General features: G+C 44.6%; 1 protein-coding gene across 1 annotated transcript in view; it reads left to right on the top strand.

The window, feature by feature from the left end:
- LOC117283094 (homeobox protein vnd-like) overlaps positions 1-22,277 on the top strand; it is a 93,121-nt gene that overhangs the window by 9,624 nt on the left and 61,220 nt on the right. The window contains exon 2 of the mRNA XM_033755470.1: positions 15,191-15,357. Within this exon, the coding sequence (XP_033611361.1) occupies positions 15,191-15,357 (167 nt within the window). The remainder of the gene's footprint in view (positions 1-15,190; positions 15,358-22,277) is intronic.

Genomic DNA, 22,277 nt, shown 5'->3' with positions numbered 1-22,277 from the left:
TAAATATGTTATTATCTTAACCTGAAGACCACTGTCTTCTGAGTTGTGACGCCTCCAACAGGCATTATTCTGACGGAAGTGAATACAGTTCTCATGGGCAGTTACAATTACTTTACAGATCTGATTATTAGAACTAATAAACGTGAGCACAACTACATGACACTTATTGTTATATGTATTAGGCAATAATGCGCCCTTTTTATATTACTCATTATTCTCGTATATCGTCACCAAAAATTCATCGGAGGAGGATGTTACCATCATCTTCAAGGAAGAATGTATTCTTTCCAGAAGATGAAGATAAGAGCTTCCTCCATAAGTTTTGTAAATATACACGTATATCCACCTACACAACGTCACATAGAAGACAACAGTGATGTGAATAAGTCTGTGTTCTTTTTCCAGTCTTAAATGAACAGATTTCCATTAAGAACTATGGGCTTTCGCATAATTTAATACTTTATTATTATTATTATTATTTATTCTAATTTTTCTATAATTGCTCTTTTCAGAATTCTATTGACCCTTGGAGGCGTATATCGTACTACATTTCTTAACAATTTTGTGTCAGAAGTGTCGTAGAAACATGCTTATTTGCGGAGCCGTTACCTAGCAGCGGCTATTATATATTTGCTTACTTTGAGGTCAATGCCTTGTAACGCGTCTACATGCCGCATTATACAGATTGTGACAGATTAGGCCGTTTCTAGGAAACCAACAGGCAAACACTTTCATATGAACGCGCATCCAGCAATAGAAGGAAACCCATTATTAGGTAACAGACCGGTAAACATATCTCGCAGCAACGAATACGCAACAATAGAATATTCATTATTAGGCAATGCATGGGTGGAGAGCCTGACAGCAATACAGGATATCCGCTGCTGAAAAATTGATGTTTTCTGTGGGTGGTCCGTGCTCTATGACCGTGGTCTATGGCCGAAACATGTGTTAAGTGTTAAATTGTGAATAAACAATTCTTGCATTATTGAAGGACTCTTAATTCATAGACGTTTAACTAACGTCTTTACTTTCCTCTTGTTTTTGTTGTAAGGGAGTAGTGTGAAGCCTGAGAACCTTCTAAAGAATTGCGCTCTCTCTCCTCCCGAAAATAAAGCGTTTCTCGTATCTGCCATCACTTTTCATTTCACGTATTCTTCTGTTATTCTTTGCTAACCCTGTCTTGCCAACGTTTCAGACAGTGAGTAAGATGTGAGATTCTCAGGGTGGTGAATGTGAATAAGCTTATTTCCTTTTGTCACGTGTATGAGTGACTATAGACGGGGTTCAGATTGGTGAATCGATTTATTGACCACTTATACACAACTCTTAACTACAAATAATTACAGCACCATAACTAATTTACACTTTACGCTTCACAAGAGCATATAGCCTAGTGTTCTCAGCTTGTTACTAGACGTTTCCTGATAACGGCTTCAACAGTGGCTATTTCTCTGCCTCCGGGCTCAAGTCCTGTCATCACAGAATCCCGTTACGGAAATACGTGTAACTAAGCTCTAACCATGTCCTTTGCTGTTAACTTCTTAGAAAGGACCACATAGAGTACAAAACTCTTCTATTGTTGTGCCATTGTTGTGTTCGTGTCTGTTGCTGAGGGAACGTGCTTCCAAGCCGTTGTTCAGAAATGGCCCTGGTATATACGGTCACTTCGCGATCGTTGTATAGAAACTGTTCTACGCACTGCGCTATTATAACCGTCCAAGTCAACTCGACCTCGAGCCTGGGCGGCGTTAGCTGAGGTGTGGATGTGTACAGACAGACAACTCAACTGGTAAAGGTCTGACTCTGTCTCAAGGGTCACATTAACAGGGAAAGACACCGGTCGTGTATTTATTTTACTTCGTGAGTTTAAACTTTTAACCAGGAGTTACTGAATTCTCAGTAGCGACGAGGCGTAATGGTGTGCTGGATTTATCCCTAGCGTCAATTTAACCACTACTGGTACTAATTTATTATAATGAAATGCCGAAGTCGCAAAACACGTCCGTTGACCGGTGAGGTTAAAAGTAAAAAGTCCCACTTCCTCCCCCACGGGATGACCCGTAGCAGCGACGAATCACCTCCAAACAGTGGCGTCCGACGCTAACACCAGTTCCTCATTGTCTGGCTGGATTCGAACAGAGTTCCTCACCCTTATAGCGAATGTAGACACTCCTGTTCGTTAAAACCAACGAAAGCCACGTCATCCTATGTAATGCAGTTCCACATCTGGAAGCCATAAGCCTCAGGATCTGCTCCGACCAGCTGGATCCCTATGGACCTTACTTTTGGTGGCGGAAAGGCCGCGCCATAGCTCAAGCGGTTAGTCGCTGGCTTCCCACCGCGGCGGCCCAGATTCGATCCCGGGTCTGGTCAAGTGGGATTTGTGGTGGACAAAGTGGCGCTGGGGCAGGTTTTCACCGAGTACTTCGGTTTCTCCTGCCAATCTTCATTCCACCAATTGCTCCACAATCACCCTCACCTATTATCTGGGGCTGGTACAATAGGCCAGAAGTGGCCGCAGTGCAAGGGACTTAGTCCCACCCCACTAGCAATAAAAAAAATATGGTGGCGGAAATTGTCTTCTCAGTTTTCTTGCTCCAAATTCCTCCACGATAAATTCGCTTATTTTAAGCCAAATTAATAACTCGAAAAATACAGGCAAACGATGAAATATGCCTATAATTTTAGGTGGTTACACTATCGTCTGGAATTTGACACTGTATAATACGGTAGAAATGTGCCAACATTTCAGAAGAACCTGCTGTTTTACACTTTTCAATTCCTTTATTCTTCTACTATAAAGATAGAAGCAAAACATCGCTCCGAAATACTTGTAACAGTCGCCTAAGATTACACGGCATCACATCGCAGAAGGACATCGTGTTCACAATTAACACCGAGATAACCTCAAATCTTATCTTAATAGAGATACTACGTGATACTACGTGGGCACTCCCCGCCTGGGGGCCAACAAGACAAGTATCTAGTCGTGGCTCTGATGTCAGTGCGCTGGGGCTTCAAGTGCCAGGTTTAGCACTCAAGCAGCCTGTCAGCCGTCGAGTGGCCGGATTGCAGCAGCACTTGAACCCTCCATAACCACTTGTGCGAAAATCGCGCTGGCTGTGACGTCTTGGGGTTCGAGCACGGGGTTTATGGGTTTTACACACTTCTCTCCTGGTATGCGATGTGTACCATAAAGCCCTGTTAGTTAAGTGGCTGCACCCTGTTTCACATCCGAGACTCGGGTGACGGAGTCGATGTGACAGGAATGAAAATATTACATTCCTTTTCCGTCCATTAATATTGTGTCATATAGACCCATTGCCAAGTAACAGCTGAGTAAACAGGTGACAGTATAACGGCCGTTACTAGGGAACAGCTCTGTGTTTCCCCGGCAACGAGAGAACACGTGATAATGGAAGCCTGGCCCTCTCGATTGTGGTTGCCCCCGCAAGGTTCGAATTCCTCCACCGTAGCCCTGAGAGTCGTAGGAGGCGACGAAAGGGGAACCGATTGCACGGGTATATAAGAGGGTCACTCTGCTCCTGGGGGACATAAATAAGGGGTCCTCTCCAACCAGGCTGGGAAAGTCTCGAGTCTGAGAGCGTAAAATGTGGTCACGAGTCCCGCGGGACTCGGATACTAGAATGACTACGCTGGCTAAGGCCATCATCAAATTATAAACGACAGATATGTTCTCTCGTCAGAAATGGCGCCCCGTATCAACAAACCCGTTGCCGTTGTGAGAAATGAGAATCTGGTAGTTGAGACTGGGGACGGTTCGGGAGCGCAGGGGAAGGGCAACATCCGACGTTGGAAGCCGCTACTAAGCAACAGCTAGTGGAGACGGAGAAGACTTTATGTGTGCTTCAGTTACAGTGACCTTTGGAGTGTGTGACTCAGAGAGACTCTCGTAGTAACGAGTGTAAGTGTCCAATGATGGCCGCTCAAGCGGTTAGTTGCTGGCTTTCCACCGCGGTGGCCCGGATTCGATCCCGGGTCCTGTCAAGTGGGATTTGTGGTGGACAAAGTGGCGCTGGGGCGGGTTTTCTCCGAGTACTTCGATTTCCCCTGCCAATCTTCATTCCACCAAATTCTCCATCATCATAATCACTCGGGGCAGGCTACAATGGGCCAATCAGTGGCTGCTGTGCCGAGTGGGCCCAGCTGGACTCCACCCCCCACTAAACGAATTTAAAAAGAAAAAGTGTCCAATAAATCCAGTTACGAATCTAAACCACGTATCTAGTCACACCTAGTCACGCGGCAACATCCTTACAGTCTCTTCTTGCTACTCTTCATGTATAAAATATGTGCTTAATCAACAGAAAATTCTTGGCGTGTATATTAACAAAGAGAAGACACAGACAGAGGACGTCTGCAAGCATGGTGCTGAGGAGAATGTCTGGGCTTAAGAGGGACGCACATGAAAGAAGATGGAGTAAACGGCTTAAGAAGGAATTTAAAATGTAAGACTACGTTTACCAAGTGATAAACTTATTAACATAACCAAATGAAGGAAAATGAGATGGTGGACCATGTAGCACGTATGGAAGAGAAGAGAAATGCATTCAAAATATTTGGAGATAAAATCTGAAAGGAAGAAATTACTTGGTAGAAATAAACGTAGAAGAGAATAATGTTAAAACAGATTTTGAAGAAATAGGATAGGAGGGCACAAAACGAACTCATTTGGCTCGGAATAGGGCCCAGCCATAACACGGTAATGGGGGCACGAGTCCCATAATAGCTGAGAAATTTCTCGAATACGTGAGCGATTATTACTGGAACGGTTCTGTGGCATGGAGCCAGTTGCATGTTTGCGCTTTTTCTTTCTGCGTCCAATTCTTCTATTGTGACCCTCCCCAGTCCCCCGACATTCTTACATCGTATTTCTGATATGTACTGGTTTTCAACTTCTGCTAGGTAAACGCTAGAAGAATTACGTAAAGAATACCATGACTTATTCTATCCTCCCGCTTAATTGTTTGTTTTGTCTAATTCGAGTCTGTAAATCAGTTCACGAAGTGAAACCCACTCAACTGGTGTCAACTGACGCGCATCTGATTTAGGTCATTGGTTCAGTGTTGCACGCAGCGGAACCCTCGACCTTACAACTAGCTACTTCTGCTCCCGTGGCCGCTGCGTGAACTAAAATCAATATTCACCCACTTCTGGTCGCAGTCTGATATATGGGCAGCAGTGTTCGGAGGAAAACAGTTAGTTCGTAACCTGAAGAAGGGGGCAAGATGTTCAAGCTAAAAATGCTGACAATTACAGCACGATGCCATAACGTATGGAACCACAACACATCTTAGTGGCCGTGACATCCTCGGAACTGAAATACAGCACGGTGCCACAACGTATGGAACCACAACACATCTTAGTGGCCGTGACATCCTCGGAACTGAAATACAGCACGGTGCCACAACGTATGGAACCACAACAAATCTTAGTGGCCGTGACATCCTCGGAACTGAAATACAGCACGGTGGCATAACGTATGGAACCACAACAAATCTTAGTGGCCGTGACATCCTCGGAACTGAAATACAGCACGATGCCATAACGTATGGAACCACAACACATCTTAGTGGCGGTGCAAACTCGGAACTGAAATATTCAGCTAGAGAAATGGCTGGCGGACGGCCAGGGTGCCAGTGTGTTGCTTCTCTCCACAACAATGCAAGCCCCATCTTGTTCCCGACGACAAAGCGGTCAAAGCGTGAAGCTGACTAATATGTCTATTTCAAGTGGAGTCAGGGGAAGACAGAACACAGCCACATTTAATATGGTGCCTTCACATTCATTCTGAAATAACTCTACAGCCCTTTGTTGGACCCTGCCTGCTTTTTCAATTTTGTGATCATATTCATAGTCAGAACTTTTTGAACGGGGCATTAGCTAATCCTAAAGCTTCTTCCCAAACACACTCCATGGCACTAGAGCCCCAGAGGGTCTAGGCCTACCTTCATGAACTTCTCCGTTCACTTCGGTTTTTCTAGATCTTACACATTCGGTAGGACTCCTTGGGCGTGTGATCAGCTCGTCGCAAGGCCTCTACCTGTACACAAACATATAAGAACTCACACACACAAACTAAACATCCATGTCCTGAGTGGGATTCGAACCCACGATCCCGGTTTCCAAGCGAGCGAAGACAATACATGCCTTAGACCGCTCGGCTATCGTGACCGGCCATAAATTTTCTATCTAACATAATTTCCATAGGGTACTTCGGGAATTTATAAAATACATGTTCTAGTTCTTCATAGAATCTGTCCTTTATGTCACCAGTTTTATCTTCTGTTGGGGCATGAACATTCATCACACCAGCGACCTTTTAGTATTATATATGATATCCTATCACTAACGAATTCTACCCTCTTAACTGCTGATGCGATTCTCTTATGTAGGGAAAAACCTGTACCGAATTCATGATTTTCATTCCCCTTTTCCATAGAAAAATGTATAGTCTCCTGCTTGTGCGATGCCACCTCCATCCCATCTGACCTCCCATACTCCCGCTAAATCTAACTTTTATTTTAAGATTTCTTCTGCCACTATCCTGAGCGAACCTGCCCTATGCAAACTTCGTACATTCGAAGTGCCAAATCTCATATCAATTTTCATTAGCTTAGGTCGTTTATCCAAGGAATCCGTCCAGGTCCGAGGCTTTGTGTTCATTTTCGTAACATAATGATTTTTTACGGTGAGGAGTTGTTAGCCCCACGCCCAATCCCCAAGCTGGAGGGCCACCCCTTGTCGGCTGTCCGCGACTGCTTATTCAATGTATTCGCAGCTTCCCTCCAAAACTGGAGGGCGTGTCCTCCATCCGCAACCTGAGGACGCGCCATCAAATAGACCATATTTTGATAGACAGGAGACGGCATTCAAGTATACCTGATGTCCGATCATTCAGGGCTCCAGACTGTGATACTGACCACTACCTGGTGGTGGCAAAGGTTAGGGAAAGACTGGCAGTGAGCAAACAAAAAACGCAGAGAGTTCATATGGAGAGGTTCAATCTCAAGAAATTAAATGAGCTAAAGGGTAAAGAGCAGTATCGTTTTGAAATCTCAATTAGGTTCACGACTTTGGAAAACTTGCAAACTGAGGTAGATGTTAATACAGCTTGGGAAACTATTAGAGAGAATATAAAAATATCTGCCAAAGAGAGTCTAGGTTATTATGAACTGAAGAAGCATAAACCATGGCTCGATGAATGGTGCTCAAAATTATTAGATCAAAGAAAGCAGGCCAAATTGCAATGGTTACAGGATCCAAGTGCGTTAAATGGGGATAATCTGAACATTATAAGATGTGAAACCAGCAGGCATTTCAGGATCAAAAAGAAGGAATATATGAAAGACAAAATCGATGAGCTTGCAATGAACAGTAAGAACAAGAACATTAGAGACCTGTATAGAGGAATAAATGACTTTAAGAGGGGTTACCAGCCTAGCAGTAACTTTTTTTTTAATGCTAGTGGGGTTGGACTAAGTTCCTTGTACTGTGGCCACTTCTGGCCTATTGTACCAGCCCCAGATGAGAGCTGAGGGTGATTGTGAAGCAATTGGTGGAATGAAGATTGGCAGGGAAACCAAATTACTCGGAGAAGACCTGCCCAAACCAGTTCACAAGAAGGGTGATGAAACTGACTGTGGTAATTATCGAGGGATATCACTGCTATCAACTTAATACAAAATTTTGTCCAATATTCTTCTTTCAAGGTTAAGTCCATATATAGATGAAATTATTGGGGATCATCAGTGTGGGTTTCGATGTAACAGATCAACTATAGATCAGATCTTTTGCATTCGTCAGATATTAGAAAAGAAATGGGAGTACGATGAGACAGTACATCAGGTATTCATAGACTTCAAGAAAGCCTACGATTCAGTTAGGAGGGAAGTATTGTACAATATTCTAATAGAGTTTGGGATACCCATGAAACAAGTTAGGTTGATTAAAATGTGTTTAAACGAAACGTATAGTAAAGTCCGTGTAGGTAAACATTTGTCTGATAAATGTCCTATCCAGAATGGTCTAAAACAAGGAGATGTTTTATCGCCACTCCTTTTCAAATTTGTCTTAGAATATGCAATTAGGAAGGTCCAGGGAATGCATGCGGGACTGAAATTAAAGGGGACATATCAGCTGCTGGTCTACGCCGATGATGTGAATCTACTGGGTGATAATGTAGATACCATAAAGAAAAACACACAAACTTTAATTGACGCAAGCAAGGAGGTTGGTCTAGAAATAAACACAGAGAAAACTAAGTATATATTAATGTCTCGTCACAAAAATGCAGGGCAAACCCATGACATAAAGATAGGAAACAGATATTTTGAAAATGTGGCACAGTTCAGATATTTGGGAACAACGATAACAGATCGAAACTTGATTCAGGAGGAAATTAAGAGGAGATTGAACTCGAGTAATGCTTGCTACCATTCAGTCCAGAACCTTTTGTCTACTCGTCTGCTGTTAAAAACATAACAATTAGAATATACAAAACTATAATTTTGCCTGTGGTTCTGCATGGGTGTGAAACTTTGTCTCTAACATTAAGGGAGGAACATAGACTGAGGGTGTTTGAGAACAGGGTGTTGAGGAGAATATTTGGACCGAAGAGAGATGAAATCACAGGAGATTAGAGAAAACTACGTAATGAGGAGCTTCATAACTTGTACTCTTCTCCAAGTATAATTAGAATGATCAAATCAAGGAGGATGAGGTTGGCAGGTCATGTAGCACGAATGGGGGAGATGATGAAAGCCTATAGAATATTGGTGGGAAAAGCCAGAAGGAAAGAGACCACAGGGATTACCAAGGCGTAGGTGGCGGACAATATTAAAATGGATCTTAGAGAGATAGGATGGGATATTATGAATTTGATAGATCTGGCTCAGAATAGGGACCAGTGGAGGGCTTTTATGAACACGGTAATGAACATTTTGGTTCCATAAAATGCTGGGAAATTCTTGAGAAGCTGCAGAATTGGCGGCTTCTCCAGAAGGGCTCAGCTCCATGCGTTGACTTGCGTTGCCTAGCGACCAGGTTGCGGGGGGTCGGCTATCTTCGGCTCCGCTCGGCTCTCTTCGGCTCCGCTCGTGACGTCACCGCGCGTTGCGCATTGCGGGGCGGGAACTCGCCTATTACCATAAGAACGCGAGCGTTACGTTACCGCCACGTACCGCTGGGGAGGTAGGGGTCAACATGTCACAGTATGTAAAGCTTCTATCTACACACAGGACAACAAACAAAATCTAAACGCACACAGACGTCCATGCCTTTAGTGGGATTCCAACCTACGACCCAAGCGTTCAAGCGGACGAAGGCAGTTCATGTCTTAGACCGCATGGCCACTGTGATCGGCGGTGTCTTCACATATATATATATATATCATTGTAATAGGGTGGGGAGGCCCACAGGATTGTGAGACGTCGAGGCTCTCACATTTTCTTCAGGATCGGCTCACAGATGGCGATGAAGTTGTCAGCCTTACTCACCTGCCGCCCTTTACCCACGGAAGATTTCTGTTACCCTTTTCTGTTAGTGGCTGAGTAGACCTCACAGCCATAATGCGGCTGGAAAATAGGTCAAATGAAAAATAAGAAAACCATATCGGGAATAGAACCCGCGACCTTCCGACTTGTAGAACAGTCCTTCAATTAACTGCGCTACCATGTGGTATTAACTTGTTGAGTTGTAACTGAAGGGGTTATGGGGATAGGAAGGAGAGACAAATCGATGTTGCCAGGACGCGGCGCGCTTGATCCGGTCTGCTCTGTTGTCTAAAAAAGAAATTCAAGATTACCTACAGCTGTTCTTCTATCAATGTCAAGTGAACAAGTTCTGACACAATGTTTTCTTTTAGGTCGATACCTGACCGACGGTACCAGAGAGACGCGAGGGTTGTAGGCCCAAAGAAAACGGACTCGAACAATATTTGGGCATTCGCTCCCTCGGATGGATCTCTTCATATCCCTGTCTCTTTCTGACCTCGAGTTGTTAGTGTTGACGGAGGAGTGACGTACTCTGTGTATGGGGTGGGGGAACAGGCTGTCGACTTAACCCCAAACACCCCTGCCATTCATCGCTTGAATCGAGAGGAATATGCCTTAGAACGCGTGGAACTTTACCTGGGGGATGGGGGCTTGGGGGCCACTACTTTCACTTCATATTCCTCCGCCTACATTCCTACACGAACGCCTAAATGTAATAAATGTATTGTCACGTGACTGAGTGACTGTAGACGGGGTTTCGATTGGTAATTATATTTATTGATCACTTAACACTCGTGACAACAAATACCAGTAACTACGGCAGTCAGCGGCCTCCGTAATCTAGAGGTAACGTTCCCACCTTATGACTCGTAGTACGCGGGTTCAAATACCCGGCGGAGATCGTCGAATTTTTAAGGGCGGAAAAATTCAGGGAACAAGTCCTCCGGGAGGGACTTTAAGCCGTGAGTCCCGTGTCGTAGCTTTACGGCACGTAAAAGAACCTCATGTCTCCAAAGGAGGCCACTGAGCAAAATTACGGACGTTTCCCGCCCAACAGCAGTCTCTAATACCTCTGGTAGATGGGGGAAGCATTATAGATACCTCTCAGCTAGTAGAGCCGGTCTCGCTGGCTGGGCGGGACTGATGGTAAGCACCAATACCGGTAGGATATAGAGGCTGGTAGAAATCATAGAGGGAAGCACAATGGACCACTACAGGTCTAAGTGCATGGGGAAACCCACCCTCTCTAATAACTAACTAACTAACTAACTAACTACGGCAGTCTCAATAAGTTAGACACTCCTAATATCACTGTAACTACAGTACACATAAAGTCTTCTCAGTCTTCAATAGACGTTACTTGGTAGAGGCTTCTAACGACATACGTTTCCCTTCCTATGTGTTCTGCAGCTGTCCCCGGCGTGAGTCTTCTCATGTCACAATTGCAACTCTCAGCTGACTCAATCACAACTCACAGTTCAGAGCTACTTTACGACGGGTGGTTTTACCTCCAATCAGTTCGTCTTGGCGCCAAGCCCACTGAGGCACACGACTAGAGGTCGTGCTCCTTATGTAACATCCTTTGTGACAAGAAGATGAGTTTGTCTCTTACGAGTAACATATAGCATGTTATTCCTTTTGCTCTACATACAAGTTCTCTGTCAATCCAGGCTTTGCAAAGCAGATTGTGCCTATCTTATATATTTTCTGCTACAACGGCAGTTTAGTCACTTCAAAGGTCATAAGTCAAAGTCAAAGTCACATTGCGACTGACGGTCAGTCAGTCTGTCTGTCTTGGTGTCGAGCCCCATATTTTTTCTTATACGAAGTTACTGTCCTGTCCATTTGGGGCGCTCTCTCTGACTAGAGGTCGGTCTGTCATTTGTCAGTCATAGTCTGTGTTAGTAAGTTCATTGTCAGTATTTTCATATATTTACAAATTTAATCTTAATTCCTATTTCTATGTACAATATATACAAGGCCTCTGTCAGTCTAGGCTCAGTACAGCAGATTATGCCCTGTTTCTAGCAGTATTCGCTACCACGACAGTCTAGTCACTTGAACGGTCTATGCCTGACCGTCTCCAAGTTTAAGCCTCTTATACTTTCTGTGTCGGGCTTCGCCTTGTCCAATATTTCGAATATTCTCATTTTCATGATTTTGTATGACTTCTGCTTGTTTCCTACATAATTGTGTTATATAGTCATATAGGTAAGGGATTTTGAAGGCCATATACAAATCGCGAGCTTGGGTTGAACCCGTTATGTAGCCCCTGCACGTATCGCACAGTAAACGTCTCTTTTATGATTGTGTGTTGTCTCGTTTCCGGGGAAACAGCATATCCACAGGACTGTTTCCTAGCAACGGCTGTTGTACTGTGACCTGTTTACACAGCTGTTACTTGACAGTGGGTCTATATGTCAGTATTTTCTATGAGGTAGGAACTGAAATTTTAATCGTTAAGACTATATTTACACTACGAAGGGCTAATGGTTTGTCTGCTCTTTCATGTCTTTTGTTATTTATTTCTTGATTGCTTGTGAATGTTGGATTGGGAAGGGTGTGGGACGTAAGGGTCATGATGCATTTGAAATCCAAGTAAGAGGATTTTACTGGAAGGCCTGACGAAACTCACAAGTGGATTCATTATGACATCCGGCACTGGGACCTAGACTCGAACAAAGCACCTCCCGAATACGACGCACGAATACTATTATGTCGCAACAGGCAGGAATACTGCGCTTGCGCGTACGCAAGGGTGGGAAGACACATGAAAGCCAGTTTCGGTTAAGACAACTGAGATGCGAAGATGCGGAGAGTGTTATAGAGTTCAGTGGTTGTTTTAGTTCATTTGTATACGGCTCACTGAACACAATGAAGCATGACATTTGCGTCAATAAAGTTTAAAATTCATGTGGGTTTAAGGCTTATGTTTTCACGGAGACCATTCTTCAAATTGTGTTCTTATATCCTTACATATATGAGGGAGGATAATATTAAAATGGATCGTAGAGATATAGGATGGGGTGGTATGGACTACATTGATTTGGTTCGAGACAGGAATCATTGGATGTCCCTTGTGAACAGGTAATGAACTTTCGGGCTCCGTAAACCTCTGGGAAATTCTTGTGTAGCTGCGGAAATGGCAGAGTCTCTAGCAGGGCTAAACTCCATGAAGACATGTGGTCTTGCAGGCAGATATACAGTTACTTACGAGCATGATGTCTCCATTTTCAGGGAGGATGTTTATAGGTTCTGGAAGTGCCTCAGTTAAGGTTCGGCCACACAGAGAGCTACGTACGCTATGTTCGCTATACGAACAGAAAAATATCTCCCTTTATTGCCAATGTGACTGGCCACATAGACTTCCGTTCGCTACGTACGCTATGTTCCCTATGTTAGCTGCGTCGCAGAGTGTACACAGCGTGCGTAGCGTACGTAGAGTACGTAGCGAACATAGCGTAGCGCTCTCTGTGGCCGAACCTTTACACAGGCAAGATGGTCATGAAATCGAAGGAGGAGGAGGCAAAATAGGAGCCCATCTGGGCCAATGGAAATGTGAGTAGTAAAACGGCTCTGTAAAGAGGTAAATGACTGTCTAGTCACAGATGGGAATTGGAACATACAGAAGGAGGAGAAGCTCCGTTTATTCCGACGGTCATATAAAACCTATAAACAGGCTTGCACTGTCTAGGCTCAGGTGTTAGGCCTATATAGAGGGTCGAGTAAACACTTCGGCTCAGACCGCACGGCGTCGAATGGTAAGACGATTCGTGAATAACAAACCGAGAGCGTCCACTCGTAGAGCAATTGTCTGGACGGACTGCAGACGCTCGGTCACATCTATTTAACGACGCACTCAGCATCGATAATAGAGTGACGGATCGTAAGAAAGGTAAGGTAAAGCTATCCCTGTAACAGGCCGTGGAGGCCCATAGGGTTGTGAGACGTCGAGGTTCCCATATTTTCTAAACAATCAGCTCACAGATGGCGGTGTAGTTGTGAGCCGTAAGCGCCGGCCGTCCTTTACCTCTCAGGAAGATTCCTGGTACTCATTTCTGTTAGAGGCTTAGTCGATCCCGGGACAATAATACGGCTGGAAGGATTAGCTCAAGTGGAAAATCTAAAGATAGTATCGGGAATCGATCCCGCGACCATTCGGCTTGTAGCACAGGGCCTCCATCAACTTCGCCACGTCGGATCGCAAGACGAGCGTCTGGTGGAAAGGGAGCTGGCGTGGTGTAAACCTGCCCCAGTACTTCATTGTCCATCACAAAATCCACATGACCTGTTCTGGGATCGAACCCGCCTCAACTACGGAACTGCCTTTCGAAAGATATGGATTTGTTGGCTGTATTAGAGCCCGCCAGCGATGAGCCTATGTCTAAGTGTGATTTTATTTTAGCGGCGATGAGCATTCTACTGCTCATACCAGAGCAATGTCTGTCTGTGACTATGAAGAATAATGAAACCGGAAAATTCTTGTAGGATGCAATAATTTGGTAAATTGGTAGCACTGGACTTGTACTACTGAGCTACGAGTACGTGTAGCCACATCCAAGACGACAGAACTCTTAATAGACCCCTGGAAGGTTTAAAGGAAATGCATACAGAATTTAGGTTGAAAACTCTCATGGCAAAGTAACACTTGAAGGGGGACAGAAACTGCGGGGTAATTTTGCGATCCTAATAAAGAAGAGGGCAGGAACTGACTTCAGTTTGCTTGAGTGAGCTTTTGTGAAGACGATGCTGAACCATAAGGTTCAATTACAAACAAGGGGGAATTTAGGGTCTACTGTACAGAACAGCTGGAATGATTCACCTCCCAGTGACCAGGGACTCGGTCGATTNCTTTTTCTTCTACCCTGAAGATGGGGGCGATACGTTCCTCCGAAACGTCGGTTAACACCACATATACACGGTGCCAAATCCCAGAAGACTGCTTTCTTCATAGTCACCGCCGTGAAAGCCTCAAATCTTACGATTAATAGATTTGTTTGTTTATTTGTTTTTATGTTTGTTTGTTTGTAGTTGAAGTAAATGAAATGGCTTACAGAATACAGAACAGAAGTGACTATGTGAAATCAGCAGTAAAATACGGCGATGAAAACGGAAAGGATTCAAGGCAAAGGATTCTATAGAAATGATAAATTTTGAGAATGATGAAAACAAGAGACTTAAAATATCAGAGAATTATAAATCTACCTGCCGAGAAATGAGGTGAAGATCAAGGACACTCCAAGAGCAGGAGTTCGAAACCGGGAAAGTGTGTTTGCAGCACGAACATGCCCCTTGCATCAGTCTTGCTCACACCTACCCACTAGAGTACGTACTTTCACTTGCTGTGAGCGTTACACAAAGGTTCTCATCATGACACTCTCAAAAGCACCTCTCCCCTCCACTCAGCCAATAAGAGCCAGTTCTCCGTACACAGCAACCAATCCGTGCCCCTAAATCTTCCCCCTGTCCTGGGGCTGCTATTGGTGGAAGACGCAGACTCCGCCTCCTAGGGCGGCCCACTATTGGCTACTTGTTGTGGGACTCAAGAGCTCTCGAAATGGATGACGGGTGCTTGAGGTGGGCCCACGACCGGACACTCGAAGGGGGGGCATTCCATCCGGTACAGTTGAGTGTGAGTGTCATGATGAGAAGTTTCTGATCAACTCTCTCAGCCATCAAGAGTGAAACTGGCGGAACCGAAAGCGCGTGTGGGGGGCCCACCGGGGGGTCGCCTGCAGCCCCCCCAGCCGGGGCCCTTGTTGGCTTGGTACCCCTGGTGCCCAGCGCTCCTGCCGGCTGCTTGGTGTAGCCCAGCTGCCATCCGGACCGCCCTTCCAGGGTCAGTACTGAAGATCGTGCCAAGTGGTAACTATGCTTACCACCCGATTGTATGTTTCTAGCAGGGCATTTAGCCCACGCAGTGACTTATATTTGGTTCCGCTGTCTTTCCCTTCACAGCCTTACTGGTGCAGATGCGATGTGTGTTCTTGGAGGTAGGACAAGAAATTTAAATAGATCTGTCGGTATTTCTATCGTCAGCGGAGTAGCGGCTATGTTTTCATGGAGGCAACTGGTGACATTCTCATTACTTATATACGTAGAGAATGAAGATACAGTGTGTTTTCTTGGAGGTAACAACCCGGTCTTCTGCAGAAACACGCCCGTGCAGCGTCTACACCGATTAGCGCGACGACCATCGTAAGCAATGTGCTGTGCTCTATACTTGGAGGTAGGAACCAACTTCAGAGGCCTAATTAGACCCACTTAGATGCACGTCCCCTTTAAAGACTAGACTCTTGACCGATACAGCTGCAGTAGTAGTGGCCTGTTTGAAAATAAAGTTCAAGTTATGTCGTTTTCACATATAGGCTATATCCGCCACACAAAAGCTTACGTTCATAGCGCCTCACCTTATTCTTGGTACATTTCAGCATTGCACTGTGGCCGCGCGGTTTGAGGCTTGAGCTGTCTTTGTCCGCTCGAAAGCTGGGGTCAAAGCACGGATGTCTGTGGCTGTTTGTGCTATCTTGTGTATGTAGCGGCCTTACGACGGGTTGATCCCCCGTTCAAGGAGTCCTACCAACTGTGTATAGCATTACGAAAATAAAAAAAGTGGGCAGGGCCAAACAAAGGGCTGTAAAGTCATTGGTGAATGAATGAAACGTTTCGGTTCAATGAATTGTCACCGCACGGCTCATTAACCCATAGAAGTATGAAGATCTCGGCTGCCCTGTTATAGATTAACTGATAAGTCAATTCATCCTATGAAACAGGGCAGCCTATGTTCTATTATCTATAGAAAACCTTATGTGGGGCCCCTCAGTAGAGTAGTTGGTTGAGGCACTATGCTACAAGCCGGAAGGTCGCGGGTTTGATTCCCGATGAGGTCACTGGATTTTTCGTTTGACCTAATCCTTCCAGCCGCAGCATTTTGGCCTTGGGGTCGCCTCAGCCTCTAGCAGAAATAAGTACAAGCAGTCTCCCTGGGGGTAAAGGGGGGCCGTTGCGTAAGGCCGACAGCCTCACCGTCGTCTGTGAGCCGATTGTCTAGAGAACCCTGTGGTCCTCACAGGCCTCTTGCAGGCCTTTATAGGCAACCTTAGGGAAGAAGTACTTTGCAATTACGTTTAAATTTCCCACCGCTGTATGGTCACAGAATATATATATATATAAAATAGAATACATGAATTTAAACTAATGACATAACGGTCATACGTCTGTAATTAATAACGATGCACCTACGTCCCATAATAGGAGCATATCTTGTAGATGTTCTACTATTGTCTACTCACCTTACGAACGTATCTCATAATATTTTAGGCACTGTAAATTTAGTGACTTATCCAACACTAGATAACATCAGTTAATCTGTAGGATAACTGTGATATCTCAAATTTTGTGCATTCGTCATCTACTTGATGATGATTGGAGCACGCGGTAGCACAGTTGGTTGAGGCACTATACTGCAAGTCGGAAAGTAGCGGATTCGATTCCCGATGAGGTCACTGGAATTTTCAATTGTCTTAATCCTTCCAGCCGCATTATGGTTCCGGGGTCGACTCAGTCTCTAACAGGAATTAGTACACAGGAATATTCCTTGGGGTAAAGAGAGGCCGGCGAGTAAGGCCCACAACCTCACCACCACCTGTAAGCAGATTATCTAGATAATGTGGGAGCTTCGACGTCTCACAGCTCTATGGGGTCCCACGGCCTGTCATATGGATAGTTTTACCTTTTTTTAACTTGATGATGGTTGACCCCATTAAGCCGAAACATGAAATCAATATCAGTGAGGTGAGTATTACTGCCATCCTTTGTGTCTATATGACGGATGTAAAAAATATATATATATATATAGCAACGGGACAGTACATCAGCTATTGGTAGACTTCAAGAAAGTTAGGAGGGAAGTATTGTACAATATGCTCATAGAGTTTGGAGTACCCATGAAACTAGTTAGACTGAATAAAACGTGTTTAAATGAAACCTATAGTAAAGTCCTACAGGTAAAAATTTGTCTGATAAATTTCCCATCTAAATTGTGTGAAAAAAGGAGATGCTTTATCGCCAATGCTTTTGAACTTTGCTTTAGAATATGCTATCAGGAAGGTCAACGAAAATCAGGTGGGACTGGAACTGATTTGAGATGGGCTGGGCATGTAGTTCGAGTGGGCGAAAGAAGGAATCCTGACAGTAACGTAATAAGAAGCGGTCACATGGAGGATGGAAAGTGACGTTTGGATTCTCTGCCCTGTTTAACGACGAAACCAGAACCTGAGACTCCATAGCGTCAAATAATAGGATAATTAGTGAAATTGTGAGTCTTAAAAGATATGGAACTACAATGTCATGTCCTACTTTAAGGCATTATCCATGAATTTGTCTGTATAAACTGAGAAAACCCGCAGAAATACCGGGAAAATTGGGAACAGGAAGCAGGTCTGTTACCAACTGAACTGCGACTTCCGGTGCACGATAATAATGATGATAGAGATGGAACCTGCTGCATATCGTTCTAACGAAAGTTTCTGACATTGCAGACGTTAATCCTTCAAGAGACTTACTTCTCACATACCCATTACTTGTCGGGTCTTCTAAGAACTCCGACCTCCTTCGCGACAGATGCGCTTTCTTCTCTAGTATCAGTTTTGTCTCTATCTGTTCACTTTCATCTTTCGTAATTCTCTCTCCACATCTTCCTGTCCTCTCACTCCGTGGTTCCCCCTTCTCTTCTGCTTCTTGTTCACTTTCAGGAAATTCTTAACCTCCGCTTGTTTCTTGCATTCTAATTACGCGCCCCAACCACTCCGAACGTCTTTTAATATCCGGTGCTAGATTAGGGATTTATATAATTCCCTTCATATGTGTCTAGTCCAGAGAGATTTAGTTGCGTTCAATGTAAATCAGAAGATAAAGCTATCCTTGGAACAGGCCGTCGAGGCTCCAACATTTTCTACACATTCGACTCACAGCGGTGAAGCTGTCAGCCTTAAGCGAAGGCCGCCCTTTGCCCGCATGTAGATTCCTGGTACTCATTTCTGCTAGAGCCTGAGTCGAGCCAGGGCTATAGCGAGGCTGGAAGGATTTGGACAATTGAAAAGTTCAATGACCTCATCAGGAATCGAACCCGCGAACTTCCGACTTGCAGCATAGTGCCTCAACCAACTGCGCTACCGTGTGCCCCATACTATTTTGTATGTATAGTATATATATATTGAGGTCGTGGACACAGCAATTAATTAGGAGCTACAGGTCAATAAATTATTGATTGGGAAGTATATGTTACTCTCTTCTTCTTCTTCTACATTGGCGCTACAGCCCTCATTTGGGCCTACGCCTACCTCCATGAAACTCTCCATTTTCGGTTTTACTAGATCTCAGACATACGGTAGGACTCCTTGGGCGTGTGATCAGCTCGTCGCAAGGCCTCTACCTGTACATAAACACAGAAAAACGCACACAAACATCCAGTGCATACATATGTTACTCTCATATTCCCATATATTTTACTAAAACTGTCAATTATAATTTAGAAAAATTTAACTTTTTCAAATTTCATAAAATATTTATGTAAACATGGCAATGGATCCACGGCATCACGCAGTTCAGAAATGAACGTCGTTTCATTCGCTTATTTGTACACGCCTGATGATGGTCGCGGGAAAGAAACGTGTAGCTTGACAACCATTTAACAAATCGGTAGATATATATGCCCCGGCCAGTCAGGTCTCGAACTGTGAGCACCCAAATTAACTGCTGTGTCGATGTTTCTAGTATGCACCCCGAATCTCTCTGCTGCCTGTTGCCACGTTCACATCGATACTTTCTGCTACCAACCGGAAGTGGCGGACTTCAAAAGACATATGCAGATTCGTATTTATAAACAACTCGTCAGTTCCTCTTGAATTTCACATAATGTAAATCCAAGAATAAGGCCGATAGAAAAGGCTCATTTTGTTTGCTCAAACACAGTTAAAATAAAGAACGTCGTCTTGTGAGATGTGGCGCCGTGAACCGACGTGGCTGCATATTATAGCCACCTGCTCACGCTGGTTCCTCGTTCGCGGATTTTTCTACCCCGAAAATGGAGGTGATACGTTCCTCCGAAACGTCGGTTCATACAAGATATTTACGGCGCCACATCCCAAATGATGGCATTCTTCATAGTCACCGCCGTGAAACCCCCAAACCTTACAAAATAGTTAAAGAGGCCTTAACGGAAAGGAAATGCAATTTTATTCCTCGGCATTAAAAAGGGAACATGATTGGTGAAGTGCTGAATTACCGTACCAAGTGAGACCTGACGTCAATACAGGAGAAACCTGTACTGACCCGTGCAATCCGAATGTGTGTTGGCGCCACACTGGCAATGGTTAGCAGTTCCACGTCTAGTCCACGGAATTCTGAGTTTCTCGTGACATCTTGCAGACGCTGCATGTCTTGAGGTGAAACTCGGCAGCAAAATCTTTCCTATAAATCTCTAAACTTCGCAGCCTATTTCAGTACACAGTTTTTGTCACAATATCGGATTGTCTAAATTCCGTCCCCCTTGGATTTACCATGGGGTCACGCGATAGTGTAGTTGGTTGACCACTATGCTATAAGACGGAAGGTCGCGGGTTCAATTCCCGATGAGGTTATTGGATTTTTCAATTGACCTAATTCATACAGCCACACTGCGGTCGTGGGGTCGACTCAGCCTCTAACAGAAATGAGTAACAGGAATCTTTCTGGGGGGTAAAGTGCGGCCGGCGCGTAAGGCTGACAGCCTCAACGCCATCTGTGAACCGATTGTCTATAAAATGTGAGAGCCTCGACGTCTCGCAACCCTATGGGCCTCCAAGGCCTGCTACAGGGATAGCTTTATAGGATAGGACGCCAAACACGAAATGAAGATAAGCTGATAACTTCGGCATCTCCGAGCGCTCAAGAACAAGCAAAGCGATACGTGACAGGCTAATACAGATATGAACAGAAAGCTCAAAACTGTAGTTAGGAAGGTAGCGATTGTCAAGAAAATATTTGCTCTTGCTTCATTTCTGAACAAAGGAGCGGGCTATGATCTCATTTGTCAACAACGAAATTTTCGTAGATTCTTCTGAGAGCAATGCGAACAAAGCACTTGTTGTAGTCGTATTTCTGAACAAACAATTTGTCTTAATTTTATTTGAGAATAAGAAATCTGACGTCATAGAATTCAGTTTTCAATTAGCTTTTGATATTTCAACATCCGTTATTTATCATTTCTAACAGAAATTAGTAACCGGAATCGCCCTGGGGATAAAGGGTGGCTGGCACTTAAGTCTAACAACCTCATCGCCATCTGTGAACCTACTGTCTAGGAAATGTGGGAGCCTCGACATCTCACAGCCCTATGGGCTTTCGCGGCCTGTTACAGGGATGGCGTTACCTTTTACGAAGTCGGTTCTCAAGTAGACGCGGTCATCGGCACAATAACTGAATTCATATGTGTAATTTAGGTTGTCAGCGTGTTCATCAAGGCCAGAAGGGTTCAGATTGCAAAGGTGCAAACTGTTTGCTCTCCGATACGGCTGGCGGTTTTGCAGGCCCGCTTCCGTGTATGGACTCAACATCTGTTGTAGCAAGCAGAGCTGAGGCTCTCTCAATTGTCGCTCCTTTGCGTGAAGCTCCTGCCGGCTTCTCACACTGAACGAGCAAACTTCGGGTCAGAACACTAATGGGAAGGCAAGTAATAAAAAAAGAGGCAGAATAAAGAACAGGAGAAGGGCAAGGAGAGGAGAGTGAGGAGATTAGTAAAAAGACAAGGGAGCAAGGAAAGAATAGGAAGAGAAGACAAAGGGAATAAAGGAGAAAGAATGAAAAAATCGGGGAAGAAGATGGCGAAAGAGTAGAGAAAGTTCGTGAATATGGGGAAGGAAAGAAGGAAGAAGAGGCAAAGAAGATGACAGAGAGAAATATAAATAGGATGACAACAAGAAAAAGGAAAGCAGCTCCAATATTTTGTGTCAGAACCTTACGCTCGAATGCAGCTGAACGTGGTCACGGAAGCCTCTGCTTCAAACCGCTGACACAGACGATGTCTGGCTTCAAGAAGTAACGTCTATCGACCCAAACAAGACGTGTGTGTCCACCCAGGGATATCGTGTTCACGTGTGGACCCCACCCTGCCCGAAATGGAACACAACGGAAATTAAACGCACAGTGTCCAACATTCATTTGTTTAATGATTAGTTACGATGCAGGAAAGCACAGGGCAGTCTCAGTCTGCAGCGCCCCAGTCTACTGCTCCAGACAGAGAGTCCAAGACGTAAATAGACAGTTTCGAGATAAAATGAAGCAACATTAAGTGAGACGGTGTGCAGTATGTAGCAAGAAACATTCTCAATTCAACTCAACGTATCCTTGAAGCCAAACTCTTCTTTGAAAGCTAAGCATAGTTCAACAGGTCGAGAAATTCTGTCATTTAGCGAACCCGAGAATTCAGTACTATGTTCACAGAAGTCCGGCACCGGGCCCTGATCACAGACCGCAGACTCACAACCAGCTTATGTTGGAGCCAATTAATATTGAGGCACGCGGTAGCTTAGTTGGTTGAGGCACTCTTCCACATGCCGGAAGGCCGCCGGTTCAGTTCCCGACGAGGTTACTGGAGTTTTCAATTGAACTAAATCATCTAGCCGTACTATGGCCCTGGGGTCGACTCAGCCTCTAACAGAAATGAGTACTAGGAATCTTCCTGGGGGTAAAGAGAGCTAGGCGGTTAAGAGTGACAACCTC

Source organism: Cryptotermes secundus, unplaced genomic scaffold (genome assembly GCF_002891405.2).
Source record: "Cryptotermes secundus unplaced genomic scaffold, Csec_1.0 scaffold561, whole genome shotgun sequence".
Taxonomy (NCBI): Eukaryota; Metazoa; Arthropoda; class Insecta; order Blattodea; family Kalotermitidae; genus Cryptotermes; species Cryptotermes secundus.
Note: the sequence above shows the minus strand (reverse complement) of the source record. Positions and strands in the feature narration are given on the sequence as shown.